The sequence below is a fragment of the Pinus tabuliformis genome, chromosome 5_2 (genome assembly GCF_031772625.1).
Source record: "Pinus tabuliformis cultivar Carrire ecotype Pingquan chromosome 5_2, CPIR1, whole genome shotgun sequence".
Classification (NCBI taxonomy): Eukaryota; Viridiplantae; Streptophyta; class Pinopsida; order Pinales; family Pinaceae; genus Pinus; species Pinus tabuliformis.
The window spans coordinates 821,678,825-821,696,494 of NC_142306.1; the positions used below are offsets into that span (position 1 = coordinate 821,678,825).

The 17,670-nt window shown below is 37.0% G+C and overlaps 1 protein-coding gene across 1 annotated transcript in view; it reads left to right on the forward strand.

The window, feature by feature from the left end:
* LOC149161830 (transcriptional corepressor LEUNIG-like) overlaps positions 1–15,481 on the forward strand; it is a 182,755-nt gene extending 167,274 nt beyond the window's left edge. The window contains exons 4-8 of the mRNA XM_089435014.1: positions 12,823–12,954; positions 14,454–14,549; positions 14,697–14,816; positions 14,971–15,174; positions 15,338–15,481. Coding sequence (XP_089291140.1) covers positions 12,823–12,954; positions 14,454–14,549; positions 14,697–14,816; positions 14,971–15,174; positions 15,338–15,481 — 696 coding nt within the window. The remainder of the gene's footprint in view (positions 1–12,822; positions 12,955–14,453; positions 14,550–14,696; positions 14,817–14,970; positions 15,175–15,337) is intronic.
* The last annotated feature ends 2,189 nt before the right edge of the window (positions 15,482–17,670 follow it).

A 17,670-nucleotide genomic window follows, 5' to 3' on the forward strand; every position in this document is an offset into this window, starting at 1 on the left:
TGCAATATATTTTATGTGTTTCATTGCTCTGTAATATATATTTTCTAATAGTTGTAGTCTACAACTTGCCTTCTTTCATAGAAACCCTAAGCTGTTGACTGAGGTCTCCTACTTATCCTTATGAATCTAGTCACCCTCGTGATGATGTCACATCATATCTGATAACATATTGTAGTCACATTCTATACAGGATCTAGGAGCCAAAAAAGAGACTTATAGAGAGAAACTACCTTAAAGCATTCTACTCTCTCTTACAATGGACTTCATTCAGATCCTTCCATCCTATTCAATAACATAAATTTTCTTATAATGTTCTACTAGCTTCCCTAATGTATACCTTCATGAATTCAAAGGAGACCTTATTCAATGATTCATCTATGAGGACTAAGACCATCCTCCTCATTCTATGCAAGGACCTTTATCATGATAACTATGACTATCCTCCAATATTTCTATTTTCTTGCACATCAAAGTCATTAAACCAAGAAACACGAAAGATACTTACTTGGCATGTAAAGAGGAGATCTTCATCTTGATTCTCCCTTTGCTTGAGTTGCCCATCATGTACCACTAGTATCCCTTTACCAAAACGTCTTTCGAGACCTTCTAGCATTTTGACTACCGAAATTGCTTTATGATCTTGATTCCTAGTTCATCTTCAAGTTGTTTTTGACTCCTATATTTGACATGCTAGTGATATTGCCATCCCACACGTGGACCTTATTACACTCAGGATCAGCAATTTCATGTTGTAATCCGAGAAACGTGTTATTAGGATCATGTTTATAGACCAGATTCGAAACTATGACAAGTATATTGATACTATACAGAGACAATGATGTCCATGAGTGTTGTTCATTCGAATTGTGCACTGTGTTGTGAGCCCAAATTTGTCACCAAATTCATCATTGTGTTTTTATTGAGATATGTATTGGGGACATGCCTTTTGATCTATCGAGATCATGGTTGTCTCTTCATATTTTTTACTGATATCATAACTTATGCACCTTGAGCAAGAAGGTAAGTTGTGTTTATCATGATTACACATAAATCTTTACTGATAATCTGCCTGTGATCACCAAGCCTACCTTCTTTTCCTGAGTTTCTAAGCACCAACAATACTTTGTTTTCCTGAGATCACAATTTATGTTGAGACAGAAATGTCTCCTTGTATCGAGCACTTGTCTGTAATTACTCAAACAATTGTATTTTACCTAATATCCTTAATACCTAAGAATCATAAGTACAATTGAGATCACCATGATTCTTTCCATCGAAACTGAGTGGTGTTTTAGGATGTTTGAGACCATCATTCTTATGCCGAGAGATTACCAAGACAGAGATGTTTCAATACTTGTTAGTGTATCTCTTTATCATTAGCATGTAGTGATAGGACTACAATTATGAGACGATGATTGTATTGATCCCAAGATAGTACAAAAAGCATACGAGTATCGGGACAAGGTATTCTCCTATTTTACTGAAACAGAGCATCCACCGAGTTCATATACTGAGGTATTATACTTTGTTGTGCTCATCAAGACTAATGAAGAGTTCTAACATGTCACTGTGTTGTGTCACTGAGAGCCTGTACCATCTGATTAGAGCAATCTTAAGTTATGTTTGTAGATTTCTTTTTGTAGGCTTTTTCTTTCCATGTCTCTTTTATTCCCTTCCTCGGACTGTAACCATAGCTCTAAAACCATGTTGAAGAATCTAGGGCATAGGGTTAATCAAATTCTTCTTTACAAGATAACTATTAATGCTTAGATTGTTAACATTAGTTTGTATTGTTCTATTCATTAAATAGATACCATAACAAAGAGACAAGAACACAATAAGTTGGCATTCTACCAGGGCCAAAACCTCTCCCTCTTGGAGAGGAAAACCCACATAAAATTATTCTTATAGAAACTCCAATTGACGAACACCAAGACCATCACCATTGACTAACTGAGCCACTCCAAGACCAAGCCACCAATCCTCTTCTTCATACTGATGATATCATTGTCGTCACTGCACCACTAAGACATCCATTACTGCTGCAACATCACTGAGATATTCATGAGAGCAAAATTCGTGCACAATATATCTATCTTTACTTAGTTCTTTACTGCTTACAAAGATCATCATTATGTAGATGAGGTTTCTATGATGAGACGTCTAGATAGATATATACATGTCATTAATGCATCAAAGTCCTCATGTTAATCATTCCTGCTTATGATGACACCTTGGCGTACATTGAGATCCTTCCTTTATGTTGAAACTGTGATCATCCTTGTTACCGTGACTATGACAGCATAGAGAACTTCATCGAGTATGTGACTATGTTCAGAGATTATCCTCATCTTTGTCATGTTGTGCATACACTACTGTGATATTTATGTCGAGAGTGTGTACTCTTATAATCTGCATCTGAGAACCATAAATCCTTTCCTCAACCAAGATTCTATAATAAAGTCTTCCTTCGAGATTCTTGTAACCTTAACTTGATCAAGATTTATGAGAGGAATGTGAGGGTATTCATTGTGGTTATCATCGTGAGTTCACCTTGCTGCCTTTTCCAAAGCCATAGAGTAATGCAAGATTTTGTCTGTGCTTTTGCGAAGTTTAGTTGCGTATTTATAGTTGTTTTGTCTCTATAAATGAGCTTACATGACTATCAACTATTTTGTCACTTCATCTGAGCCGACGTGGCTTTTCTTTAATTCTATTTTTCTAGTTGACTTAATTTTTCTCTCCATCGTTTAAAATGTTGCCTTCTTCAAGAGGATTTTTTTTGTCTTGGAGTGTTGAACTAGACTCTAGGTTGACTCATATACATTACATAAATGCTCAAGAAGATCTCTTTAACTCTTTGACTTTCCTAGACCCATGGAATGAGAAATAAACTTATTCTGATAATTCTAAAAATAATATTTATTTTCTTTACAAGTACAAAGATCAAAGTTACATGTATAAATACCAAACGTAGTTACATTTTCTTCAACACAAAAATGGTGTTGCAGCAGTAATGAATATCTCGGTGGTGCAGTGGTGATGGCCTCAGTGTTGTGGCAGTGATGATGATCTCGGCAATGATGAAGAATGGGATTGGTGTCTTGGTCATGGAGTGGCTAAATAGGTCAAGGGTCATGGCCTTGGTATTCGTCAATTGGAATCCCTATAAGAAGAATTTTGTGTTGGTTTTCCTCTCAAAGAGTGAGAGGTTTTGTCCCTGACAGAAAGCCAACATCTTGTGTTCTTGTCTCTTTGTTTTGGTAACTATTTGATGAACTAAGAAGACACACTCTAATAATAAGAAGTGAAGATCTAATAATAAAAAGTGAAGTTTGGGCTAATAAGAAAAGTTTAAAATACCTCACAAATAGTTATCATAGCGAGAAGAATCTTATTAACCTAATTTTCCCTAGATTATTCATCAGGATGTACTAATTCCTTTACTTGAAAGGAATATACCCAAGCTCCCCTTAACTAGGGACTTTTTTCCAAAAAAAACTATCTATTATTCTGCATTATCATGTCATGAATAAACTTTCAACTTCTACATCTTGGACACATCTTCTTTCATAACTTCTTCGTAGGGCTTCGCCCATCTTCTACATCACTTTTCCTTTTTCTTTTCAACAAAACATAGTGTTGAACGAAGTAATGCTAGTCATGTCATACTTCTTTTCATTCGAAAGTGACCTTCTTTGTCATAATCTGGCTATTCTTCATACTGCTACCTCTTCCAAGTCATTTTCCTTTCATAATCATCCATCCAAATTTACTAATTGTAGGTGAATTTCTACAACTTTTTTCCAGTAGCCCTGTCCCAATCCAACTAGACACTTGATTTCAAAAATCAAAAAGTGAACTTCAAAAATAGAATTACCTCTTTATGATGACCCTTTTTGTTATATGCTTTTGCAACTTCAATATCCCTTTATATGAATCCATCGTCAAGACATCTATTACCAAGGTTCTCCTTCTTCACTATGCTTATCAAAGTCTTCATAGCCTCTTCATGGAGATGTCATAGCTAATCCTTCTAATTGTTATCAGATGTTGATTAATCATCTCATCTAAGTAGCTATAGATACATCTTTATGAACTCTCCTTTCAACTTCTTTACATACTGATTTCTAGGGATCTCTATACATAGCTCCTTCTACATAGGAACAATTGTTGTCCATCTCCTTATGCTCTTCATGAGGTCATCTAATGTTGATTTTATCATGTCATTATGTAGAAGAGTTCAAGGCATATGGTATTTATGCCTTCATGTAATATCCATAAGGAAGAATTTCTTCTTCAATCATGCTCATGAGATAGAGCATTTCAGTCATTCTTTCTGCAACCAAGTGAAGACATGACTTTTTCTATCTATCAAAAAGTTTTCAAATGTATACATATATATTTCTTCATATGGTCATCTAGACTTCATTCAACGACTTCCTTTCCCTTGCTTTAAGATGAAAGAACTTCAATCAAATCACCATGTTGTACTTCCCGTCATCATACCTTTATTATTCTAAACTATAGATCCCACACTAGGTGGAATGTACACTGTCTATGTAACACTTGCTTCTTTCAAGTAGAGGTGAACCTTTTTCAACAAAGATTCTATGATCTTGATGATTTTCCAATCTTGCTAGATGACTTGCTTCAATAATGCAAATTGCTACTTCAACTATCCTTTTATGCTTCTAATATGATGTTATCTAAATATAGCTACAATGCACTACCATGACTACTATCTTATATAAACTGAAAATGAACTTCAATATATGAGAGATTTTTAACAATAGAGGTCTCTCACTTCTTCCTTCTTTGATTCCTTTTCATTAGGTTCTTCCACTTTTTCGGTTACATGGGCTTTACTTCTTTATTTCCTTTTCTTATTGCCTTTGAGTTTAGGACAATTTCTATTGTAGTGCCCATATTCATCACATTCATAACGCTAAATCTTAGACAAGTCAACTTTCTTTTGAAATTTCTTTCGAGGCTCAAATTTTCCAAAATTCCTTTCTTCCTTGACATATATGCAAATGCTTGAGTTGGTTCATTCAATTCAACACCATCCTTTTCTTTTAATCTAGTTTCTTCAATCTTATATAATGCCAATAGATCACTAAATGGTGTAGTTTCCTTCTCTGCATAGATAATTGATACAAAATTTCCCCATTCTTTCGGTAGTGCATTGAGTACACAAGTGGTCATCTATGGATCTGACATTGTTTCTCCTAGCTCTTGTAGTTGCTATTTAATTTTTGATATCTTCATGAGATATGAAGCTACACCCTCTTCCTTTATTACTTTCATTTTGTATAATTCATTTCTCAAGGATATGATTTCCCCAGTTGTACTTACAGAGTACAAATCTACCAACTTGTCATAGATTTCTTTTGATGACTTCAATTTTGTTACAAAGGCAATGAGATAATCCTTGATAGATTCAACGAGGATTCTTTTAGCCCTTATTTCCCCTTTTATATATTTTGATCATGCTTGAGCCTGATCTTGAGGATGTTTTTCATGGAGCCCATAACATAATAAAAAACTTCATTTTATGTGAGAATCAAAGCTATTCTCTTCTTCCATGCAAGGTAGTTTGATGTCCCAACAAGTTTATTGTTCTCCTTGTAGAAAGTAGTCATTTTATTTGTAGATTGAGACATGAATATAAAGTACTTACTTGACAAATGAATATGCCTCCTTGATGATGATGTCTTTTACTAGAGTGTAAGCTTCAGAATGAGGGAGGGATGATCTTCCTTCTTCAAAATGACAATGCTTCTTCTTGAAGATGAGGGAGAGATGTTCTTATTTCTTCAAAATGCTTGAGGTGTGATCTTTCCTTCAATATGAGAGAGATCATTTTGATTCATTTGATGATGAAGAAATGATCTTCTTGCTTCCTTTGGATGATGATGTAGAATGTGGGAGGCTTCCCAAGATGCTTCAAATGTGTAAAGTCCTTTCGTTGAGATGGAGGTAGGGTCCTTAAGGTCTCTTTTCTTCTTCCAAGAGTTCTTCATTCAAGATGATAAGGTCTTTGTGATGTGACTAGATCTCCTTGATTCTCTTCCTCTTATATTCGGCCCTTATGTATCCTTTTTCAATTGAGTGATCTTCATGTTGCCTTTCCTTGCCTCCTCAGCTTTGATACTGTGTTGAGAAATCTAGGGCAACTAGATTAGGTGTGATTTATCTTTACTTTGAAAATTGCTTGTGATGTTCTTTACTTGAACTTGTAGTATTTATAATTAGTTTCTTCTTATTTTGTTTATTATAGTGTTCTTATCATCAAACAACTACCAAAATGTTAAGATCAATAGAACAAATGGACATAAGATGTAGGTTGCTACCCAGGGTGAAAACCTCTCCTAGAGAGGAAAACCCACAATAAATTCTTCTCTTCTTATAGAAACTTCAAATGAAGAATTCCAAGACCTTTTAGACCCAAGACTGAGGCCCCTCCAAGACCAAGTCAACCTTCTGTAGATGAGCTTTTCTTCCACAAAGTCAACACTAGTCAAACAACTTCAAATTTTAGATTTCAACTTCTATTTCATAATTTCGACTTTTGCTTCAAGTCTGCAACTTTTTGGCCTCTACTATAGTTCTGATTTTCATGCGTGTGCATGGTTTTAGGGAAGAATTAATTCCTTTTGGTCCTTACTTGGATTGTTTCTTTCCCTTAGGAATTTAGCCTTCAACCTTGATCTTCTAGCTCCAAAATTTTAGCTTCTCTTGTGAGGATTGCAAATCGGATTTGTGGTAACCAATTGTGCCCTAGTAGCTTTGCACGTGTCAGAGAATAGAGACAAAAAAAGTAGGGATTTTGTTTCTTTTTCCTTGGATCCTCCTCCTTCTTCTCTTGTCTTCTTGTCTTCCTTCTTGTGCTTCAACAAGATTGCTTGATTGTGCTCCCAAATGAGGTCGAATGCTTTGTATATATACCTTTCCTTGGAGCTCAAATAGCCCTAACTAGGGCCAACTTCTTCTTTGCAGGTCAACTTGGTCTTGGAGGGAGATTTTGACACATTTTGACTTAAAATAAATCCTTTTGACTTGTTACAAAATGCCCAATAGGGTCTAATACATGTGACAATGACTCTTTTGACTTCTTTGACTCCTATGACAAAAACTAGAACACACAATGGGTGTTTTGACCTAGAACAATTTAACCTTGAGCATGAAAACCCATGCTTTATAAAATGACAATAATAATTTTCTTTTTCTTTTACTTCAAATATATAAAATCAAGAGTACATAAAATATTATGAAAACCGAACCTAGTTACACATTTCAACAAGTTCGCATACCTTCCTTGAATCTTCCTAATGCGCAAACCACCATAACTGTTGGATGGGCAGCTACCTTCATCATCTAATCTTCCTTGATGTCATCTTCGCGAAGGTGCTTGCGAAATAGGGATGGTGAGATAGGCCGTGAGATCAAGGCACGTGGAGAGGGGAGAATGGGTGGAGCATGATGACATGGAGGGGTTTTTGTGGATGAAAAGGCGCAAAAATGCAGGGTATGTGGTGTGACATGGGCACAGATGGGTGGCAGTGGTATGGGGTCGACGTGACATGGTGAGAGGGTTTGTGCATGGGGTGACACGCAGTAGCATTTCACACATGGCAGTGGACGGAAAAATGCGGCCTCAAGGTCATGCGAGAGGCTTGTGTTGTTGACACGTGGCCGACTCCACACAACCTCTGAGTGTTATCGGTCATTCATGTTCAAGATACAGATAGCTCCTGATCATCGGATGTGTTGTCATCATTTTCATCTGATCTGGGAGCATACAACTTCCTCCAGCCATTTGAGTGTTGTCTCCTTCGCCATTCCTTCCCGGGGTGGCCCGTTGTGCCTACTAGCGGCTCGCACCATTTTCTCTAGGGTCTGCCCACCAGCACTCAACGACTTGGTCTACAATGCTACATGGCCTCTGGAGGAACATGGCTAACCTTTCCATCTTATCATGGCAGCCGCAAGCACTCAGACACGAGGTATAATTGTGTTGTGGGTGGCTTTAATCTCATCATCAACAGCTTACATCATCTCCATGGGTGCCATCTAGACAACATAGTGTACTCTCTCTCCAACATTGGGGCTCCATGAGGTAATACAAACCCTCCCTAATAATCTTGGGGATGAGTCTCATCATCTAGGCTTCAGATAAAGGCATGCCCATCAAGTAGTGTCAAGGCCAACTTGGGGGCATGTAGGATCTGTTGGGTATATCATTAAGAATCCTCAATTCCAAACAATATGAGTTTGGTGTTATGGCGTTTAAGGATGCTCTGTGGTGTCCATCAACTATCAAGATCATCAAAATTCCCAACCCTCTACTATGGAAGGGCAATGCTGCATTTGCAAGGTCATCAAGCTCTCCGGCAGTGTAGTATGTCCTAGGTACCATGTGGAGTAGGAGTGGAATAGTGTGCCCTCAAGGCCTCAACAATTGTATGAAAAACCAACTGGGAAAACCATCTCATAATCAAGTGAAAATAACCACTCATTAGAGACAATAACCATAGATGCATCAAAGTGGACCATACTTAACAGTTAAGGGCATAATAATACTTAAAATCAAGATCACCTTCAAATATCTAACTAGATCAAGTCCCATAACAATGTTCCCTACCCTTTTAGAGGTGACTAGGTAATGAACCCAATTAGGTGCTTCCATCCCCCAAGGGCGTTGAGTTTTATAGCTCGGAAGGTACTTCTAGTCTTGTGCCTTGACTAGAAGGCCCTTGATTTGGCTCTTTAGGAGTTTGCATGCAACACGCAGAGTGTGCAAGTGAGTCGCATGCATGTGGATTAGTTGCATGTAATGCAAGATAGATTTAGGATTGGTACTTGAATTAAAGTAAAGAAAGCTAAACATACGAAAGTTAACTAAATTTAAGTCACTTGTCTTTAGTTAACTTGACGAGCTAATTTTGGTCGTCGATCTTAGCTTAGAAAAGTTATAAATTGAGCCTACGAGTTGACACAACAATGACACTAGTCTTGGAAGGAGGAGGAGTGTGATACTCTAGTGTGTCGGGTTCAAGGAAGGTACAAGAAGTAGCGAGGGAGATAGATCCAGATTGGCTGAGGAAGATTGAAGGATAGATATAGAGCTTGATCAGCTGGATAACTCCAAGTTTATTGATTCTTATGTAATTCCTCAGTCGGGTCATCATCCTAGGATGGGAGCCTAAGTAAGTTTTGAGTTTTATTAATGATGAATTGATTTGTTGGGTAGAAATATGTGTCCTGTTATGATTCACACACTAATTATGTACCATCCATATTTGCGGGAACTATTCCCCCCCCCCAAACAGTTTGGAGGCTGAATAACGTCGCATACAGATCCGCCACTGATCCTTCAGCGGAACAGTGCATTCGAAAATCAAATTTGTGGTTCTGCCTTTTTTTAGCAATTCCTAGAAAATCGGATCCGTGGGGGCCCAATCCACAGTTCCTGCTACCCGATCCATGGATCTAGAAAGGATCGAGTGTGCATTTGTCGAGGTTCGAGCTTGTATCCACCACAGATCATGAGTGGATTCGAGAGAAGGTGGATGGTTCACACGGTTCCGTGGAACCCTTTTTTTTTTTTGAAATTTCAAACTGTTATGCGAGGAATTACACTTTCCGAATACTCCCAAGTTTCCCTTTAATGGTCCCTAGACGCTTCCTAGATGCTCTCTAATGGTAATGTTAAATTCTTAAAGTAAAAGTGACATTCTCCTTTATTTTTCATTTCCATCCTTTTACTTAAAATTTTAACATTACCATGAAATGACTCAGGATGTTTGAGAGTGGTTCCAACATTATTAGACTTCATATCGAGAAAATAGAATGTCATATCCCTTTCAAAATTCAATATATTTGACAGTTTTCAGGATCAATGGGATTGTGGTGTTTCATTGGGTTATATCATGTATGAGGGAATGTGATTGGCATTTAATAAAGAGCACGAAGCCCTATATGTACCCCAATGTTGATGTTGTTGATTGTTGAACTCCTTTGCCATGGCCTTAACAATTATGTACCCTTCACTCAAGTCAAAATCATTGATCTGGCATGTTAAGCTTTCTCTACCATATTATAAGGTTTGGATTAGGCTGTTTGATCAAAATTAGGCAATGTTGACTAATATCCCTATAGAATTAAATTAGAGGCAAAGGCTAGACAAGAGAAGAGAAATTTAGATTCTAGATTGTTGATGCTGGAATAATTAATCATTGATGTACAATGGATGCCATATCTTATCTTGATTTATGTAAAAATATGCATTTTTTCATGTCTTCTACAACTAATTTGGTATTTTTGGATGTTTTTTTAAATATAAATGCAAAAAAATATAATATATATATTGTAGACACTTCCGAGAAGCTTCGCCTCCTAGATTTTTGGGAAATGACGCTTTTGTGTCCCCGCTTCGTGCAACGTTGGTCCCAACCATATTTTGCATCCTTTTTTCTCTTTTCGTTTTGGCCATCTTATGCTCTTTCATTCTTGTAGCTGTATCAACCTCCAGGGCAAAGTTTTTTTGGATCTACTCATAGATGTGGATGTATGAGTGCAAAATCCCAATGAACCAATGACAATTAACCTGAAGGATGGAGGTGGTATCAAGGGAATGATGAAGGATCTTAGATATGGAATGATAACAGACACGCTACTTGATTCCAAGTTTCCCAAGTAGTGCCCCTCCTATAACCCTAAGGCTTTAGAGGATGTCCCACTGGACTAGGGCTCAAAACTCATCCCCCTGGTAAGGTGAGAGAAAACGTTTACAGTCAAGAACGGTTAATCATCCAAATTTCCCTTTTATCAATGTTAAAATATCCAAAACATTAAGTAAAGGCACTTGATTGCAAAATGGTTAAAGTAACTTCCGCGTGTTAGTCCACCTTCATTCAAGAGGAATGTCGAATGGTGAGAGGTGAACAACCCATGCAAATGGCAGATGAATGTGGAATATCATCACTGAGCAATGTGTAGGGTTGTTGGCTAGCTGTCCAAGATAGAATAAAAGTTTCTCCTCTAGGGTTAACCATTTTGGTGGGTAATAGACACTTCAAAAACCATTCATGCATTCACCCCACATCTCCTACAGGAGTTACATGCCCATTCTCTACTCAAACAATGTATAAATGTCCAAAGATAACCATTTAAATCTTATTTTTATAATTTTTTGTGCTAATTTTTAATCTGCAATGATAAAGGTATTTAATTAACTACGGGCTAATATAGAGTGCTATATGGAAGATTTGTCCTTGGACGATGAAGGTGAGATGTAAGGCAAAAGTTTGTTGATATAATGGATATGAAAAAAATAAAAAAAATATATGCCATAATACCGCAGTGCACTCAGCAAGACTGGGAATATTGGTATCAAGGGAATGATGAAGGATCTTACATATAGAATGATAAAAGACACGCTACTTGATTCCAAGTTTCCCAAGTAGTGCCCAACCCTAAGGCTTTAGAGGATGTCCCACTGGACTAGGGCTCAAGACTCATCCCCCAAGTAAGGTGAGAGAAAAATTTTATAGTCAAGATCGGCCAATCATCCAAATTGCCCTTTTATCCATGTTAAAATGTCCAAAACATTAAGTAAAAGCACTTGATTGCAAAATAGTTAAAGTACCTTCGAGTGTTAGTCCACCTTCATTCAAGAGAAATTCTGGATGGTGAGAAAGTTTACAGTCAAGATCGGTCAATCATCCAAATTGCCCTTTTATCCATATTAAAATGTCCAAAACATTAAGTAAAAGCACTTGATTGCAAAATGGTTAAAGTACCTTCGGAGTGTTAGTCTACCTTCATTCAAGAGGAATTCTGGATGGTGAGAGGTGCAAGACCCATGCAAATGGGGGATGAATGTGGCATATCATCACTGAGCAATGTGTAGGGCTGCTGGCTGGCTGTCCAAAATAAGATAAAAGTTTCTCTTCTAGGGTTAACCATTTTGGTAGGTAACAGGCACTTTAAAAACCATTCATGTCTTCACCCCCACATCTCCTCACATCTCCTGCAAGAGTTAATGTTTTGTGCTAATTTTTGAATCCGCAATGATAAAGGTATTTAATTAATTGCAGGCTAATGTAGAGTGCTATATGGAAGATCTGTCCTTGGATGATGAAGGTAAGATGTAAGACAAAAGTTTGCTGATATAATGGATATGAAAAAAACAAAAAAACAGTCTGCCATAATACCGCAGTGCAGTCAGCAAAGCCGGGAAAAGTGCCTAAAATTTTTCAGATTTGAATGACATTAATTAAACTTTTATTGCAATGGGTTGCACGAACTTGCATTGAATGTTGCTCCATTGCTGTTTTTTTCTTTTTCTTTTGATCTGGGCTTGCATCCAGATTCACGAAGGACTTGTTCCTGGCCTTGCGCGTTGAGATATTGTGTCCAGCCTTGGATTTGATAGTTAAGTTTGTTAATCCTGTCTGAGCCATTAATGCTGTAAAATATTTCTCATGGTTTACACCTAGGCTTTCAGCTTTGACAATTTTCCATTTGGCCAATTGAACACAACCCACTTGAGAAGTGTGCTTTAGATCTACATGGATGCATATCTAACATATTCTAACTCACAGGGTTTCAATATCGAGAGTTTGGTTGCCTTCAGGGCAGCACTAGTAGCATTTCTTGTTGTGACATCTCCTCCGACGGAAAATTACTAGCCAGTGCTGGACATGAGAACAAGGTACACTTTAACGAACTGGAGTAATTTTCTGAAATCTGTGCAAAATCTAATGTGATGGCTAAAGCAATTCTAATTCGATTTTGAACTTTGAGGAAATGCAGGTAGCGGTGTGGAACACGGACAGTCACAAACTTGAAAGAACCTGGGAAGAGCATACCTATATTATCACAGACGTGCGGTTTAGTACTAATTCCATGCGCCTGGGTACATCCTCTTTTGACCGAACGGTCAAGGTTTGGGATGTGGACAATCTAAGTAAGAACTTAGAAAAATGCCTTTCGCGTAGTTCAATTCTATTTATTTTTACTTTTGAACATGCAGCATATATTTCATTAGAAATCAAGAAACATGTACATCAAAGATCGCATATTCAGGAGTTATAGAATGATCACAATCGCCCCAGCCTACGTATCCGCTTTGGCTCTATATCTAACCATGTCAATAGAGCCAAATATGATACGCAATGTGTGGAAACTTTTTCTTAAACTGAATAGGGCTGTTGCCTCATAAAATGTTTCGTGACAACGACATCTCCACAAGAAACATAATCCCTCCCCTCTAGTTAACGATATCCCACCTGTAAAGAACATACTACATTCAGAAGCTGTCCATGCTAATCCATAAAACATTGTGATGTGTAAGTGACATGTATATTAAAGAAAGACCAGACTTCCAAATGCTGGACACCACTTGAACCCCGGCTTCAGAATCAATGAAGTTCCATTTCATATTTAGATCCTCAAACCAGATGACCCAGCCTTAGCATAGAGTTCATTAGAGCGCTAAGCCATAAAAGAGCTCCCTCCCAAAATCCAGTTGTTCCAAATGGAACCATGAACATCTATATTCAGCCTCAAACAACTATTTTCTAGAAGTAGCCGACATAATAGGGTAGAGCCGGGGAAGTCTTCAACTTGAAACTGATGCGACCAATTAAACTGTTGCCAAGATACCCACTATCATTTGGCCTTATCCTACGAATCATCCAACATATAAAATCCTTTATGGCCAGGTGTTTCTATGTAAATTAGGAAGTAACCCAAGCTGTTATTAGGGAAAGTAAATAGGAAGTAACCCAAGCTGTTATTAGGGAAAGTAAAGAAACAGCATTTGTAAAGAATCAATTCTAAATACCAAAATTCTAGAGGCCGGAGTTGGTGATGAGACTTGTTTTCATATTGCTTGTATCCTCCTACACTACAAGGAGTATGGGTGACCTCTCCAGAGATTTGAACATGGATTCCAAACACCAAAACTCCAGAGGCCCAAGTTGGTGATAGGACTTGCTTTCATATTGCTTGTATCCTCCTACACTACTGGTGTATGGGTGATACCTCCAGAGATATGAACTAGAGTGGGACTATTGCAAATCAATTCCAAACACCAAAACTCTAGAGGCCGGAGTTGGTGATGTGACTTGCTTTCATATTGCTTGTATCCTCTTACACTACGAGCTTATAGGTAACCCTTTGAGAAAGTAAACCCTTCTATTCTTATTGAGTAGCTCACCGAACAATCTAACTTGTTCGGGTAATTACATTTCTAAATGGTGTTGATGAGACTAAATGATTGTATTACCTAGTGTAATTGCTATACGAATATTTTGAATGGAAGGAAAGGACGATTGTATGACCTAGTGTAATTGCTATACGAATATTTTGAATTGAAGGAAAGGCTGACTGTTCTATTTTGCAGCCAAACTATTCTTTATGTACCTTTACTGGTCATTTAGGGGCTGTACATTCTCTTGATTTCCACCCTAGCAATGATGATCTTGTTTGCTCTTGTGATACGGGAAGGGAAATCCGCTTCTGGAGCGTTGGCCAGGGTATGTGCATGAGGAAATTTGAGGTGCTTTTATTTGATATTATCAACCGAGCATTACTTTTTATTATTTGTGTTGACTTTCTGGCGTTCATGGCTTCATTAATTGCGTTGACTTTCTGGCGTTCATGCCTTTTCTGGGGCTTTGCAGGGTGGTGGTTCCACAGTGCGATTTCAACCACATCTTGGCTTGTTTCTTGCTGCAACGGTTGATGAAAATGTTGTGAAGGTATTTGATGTTGAGACTGGATCATGCCTGCACTCACTACAGGTTCGTTCAATTTTCATACGCACTTTATTTGTACATCTCTCTTATCTCAATGCCCCAATTGAGGCCCGGTAAAGTTAATTCTTTTTAGGTGTTGGTCAACTAAATATTGGAAAACTTGTTCCAGAACTTGTTAGAGTGCACTGTTTGACTGCAGGGACATATAAAACCCGTGCTCTCTCTTTGCTGGGATGCATCAGGAAATCATTTGGCTTCTATTTCCTTGGATTCAGTGAGGGTATGGAATCTTGGTTCTGGAGTTGATGTTAAATGTGTGCAAACGTTGAAGTACCCTTCACCGTTCTATTCATGTGTCTTTCATCCCCAGTATCCTTCACTGTTGGTCATTGGATGCGATACGGCAAGTTTAATATTCCTATGGTTATTTTTGTTTTGTGAATATTTTTAACATATTCCCTTTGCTAGTTACAGTCGTAGTAGCAAAGATTATAATGGATTTCTCCATGGATGGACGTTCTTTCCTATCGAAGGTTTGTGCTGACCTGGCGATATTCTTTCTACAGACTTTGAACGTGTGGAATATAGGTGAGAACAAGATTACGAGAATCCCCGCTCATGGAAGCATCATTAGTGCAGTGGCTGGTTCTGAGGCAACAGGCATTGTTGTTTCTGCAGGTCATGACAAGACTCTGAAGCTTTGTAAGTAAATAAATAAGGTCTCTGCAATGTAGCAGTCGAGGATTTTTAAAATTTTTGTTATAATATTTGCAAAGACAAAAACACGGTTGCGGAGAGAAAAAGAAACAGAGATATCATTCAATGATAACAATGAAAAACATGTCACATACTCTTGACGATACGACTAGCTGTACAAGTAATATGATTAATGTTGATACATTATCAATGCATATCTATGATGGTGCTTTATTTATGAATGCATACCTGTGATCGTGTGGATTGGATGATGTACCATGTTTGTTTCTATTGTTATTTTTTTCGTTAATCTTTATGCAGCGCAAAAGATCTTATGACGGTGTATAAATGATTACGTTTTCAACTATAAATCAGATAGTAAATCGAGTTATGGAGTGTGTGTTCTACGGGACCCCTCGTAGTAGGTTATGTTTCCCACTCTCATGGGTCCAGGGATGTCTGATAAATGTTTCTCCATGTGTTTCCAAAAACGTTTTTCCCATGTGAGAGATGCCTTTTCTCAAAACCGGTGTTTATGAGAATTCTCTCTCAAAAAGTGTTGGGTATGTCTCTTGAATTGGGTGGGGAAATAAATGTTAAAAATGTTTCTCGAGGGTGAGAGATGTATTTTCCCAGAAGGGGTGCTTATGGGTATCCTCTCATAAGTGTTGGGTATGTCCCTTGAATTTTTCTTGAAAACAATAATTTATGAGTGGGGAAATTTAATTTTCAACCCCAAGGTTCTACTAATATTGTGTAAGTAATTAATGGCAATGTTAAACTCTTGAATTAAAATGATAAAAAAAAAAGATAAAGGAGAATGTTTCATTTATTTTCATTTCCATCCTTTTACTTAAATTTTTAGTATTACTAATTGTTCCAAGATATTTGAGAGTGGTTCCAACCTCAATGGATTTCATATGGAGATAGTAGAATTTTAGATTCCACTCAAAGTCAACAGAATTAACAGTTTTCACAATTTCAACATTGAGAAGCACAATGTTTCCATTGGATTCTATCTTGTATGTGTGTATGAAACTAGCATTAAATCTAGAGCACCAAGCCCTCTATGTGCTTCAACACTAGTGGCACTGAATGTTAAACTCTTATTTCATGACCCTAATAAAAATCTTCCCGTCGCTCAAACAAAATCTTGGTTTGACATGTTAAGTTTTTTCTATCTTATTTTAATGCTTAGAGATTGATATTCATGATGAGGTTGCCAATACATGCAATGATTTTTTATGACATGTAGATATTTATTGTACCATGATCTTTTTGGAGTATGGAGGCCACGTAGAGCCTCTTTGTTGATATATTTTTGGTTCAACTATGGATTGCACTTGGTGTTATTTTGGTTATATGCACCCTTACTATATATATGAGAAACTTTGCATATTTGTGTATAATGGTTTGGAATCATATGGATGCATATGAATATTTATGTTTTTTTTCCAAAATTTGAATATTTATGTATTTTTGGTAAATTGATTTTTTGGTCTTGTTTTTTTGGTTCCTAGTTTTAGAGTTGATCATTTCAATTATGATAACATTGGTTCATTGTCCATTGTTCATCTTCAGTTTTAAGTTTTGAGTCTTCATTCTATATATCGATGACTCACTTTTTACTAGTTTTGAGTTTGAGTAATTTCAATTGACTCTTCAAACTTTAGTATTTTCCATTTTGCTTAGTACTATTTAGATTATAAAATGATGAATGATGAATTTAAATCTATGTATACAATATTTTACTATTTATAATTCATTGAATCATTTATAATGGAATCAACGTTTCACAATTGAATTTGAATCTCACACACACACACACACCCACTTTAACTTCCCTTGTCTCCCCTAATTTTCTTAAAATTTTGGGGTACTCTTGCATGACTTCTCTGTATGTCTCTCCGTCCCATGTCTCCCCATTTTGAAATTTGGTGGAACATTAATGTATGCAAGTTTCTTGTGATTGACTACACTGCAATGTTCTAGTCTAATCCTCTGCTTTTAGGTCTCTCTTTGGGCATATTTTCTGGTCAATCTTTGTTCGTAATCTGGTAGGGATTTGTTGGAATCACAAGTTTCAACCGTGAAATATGCATAATTCGAGTGTTTTCTGTGTTTCTCAAAGTGTTGAATCCATTTATGCTTTCAAAGATGCCTTTTAAAAACAATAATTTTATCAAAATAAATTATTACCAAA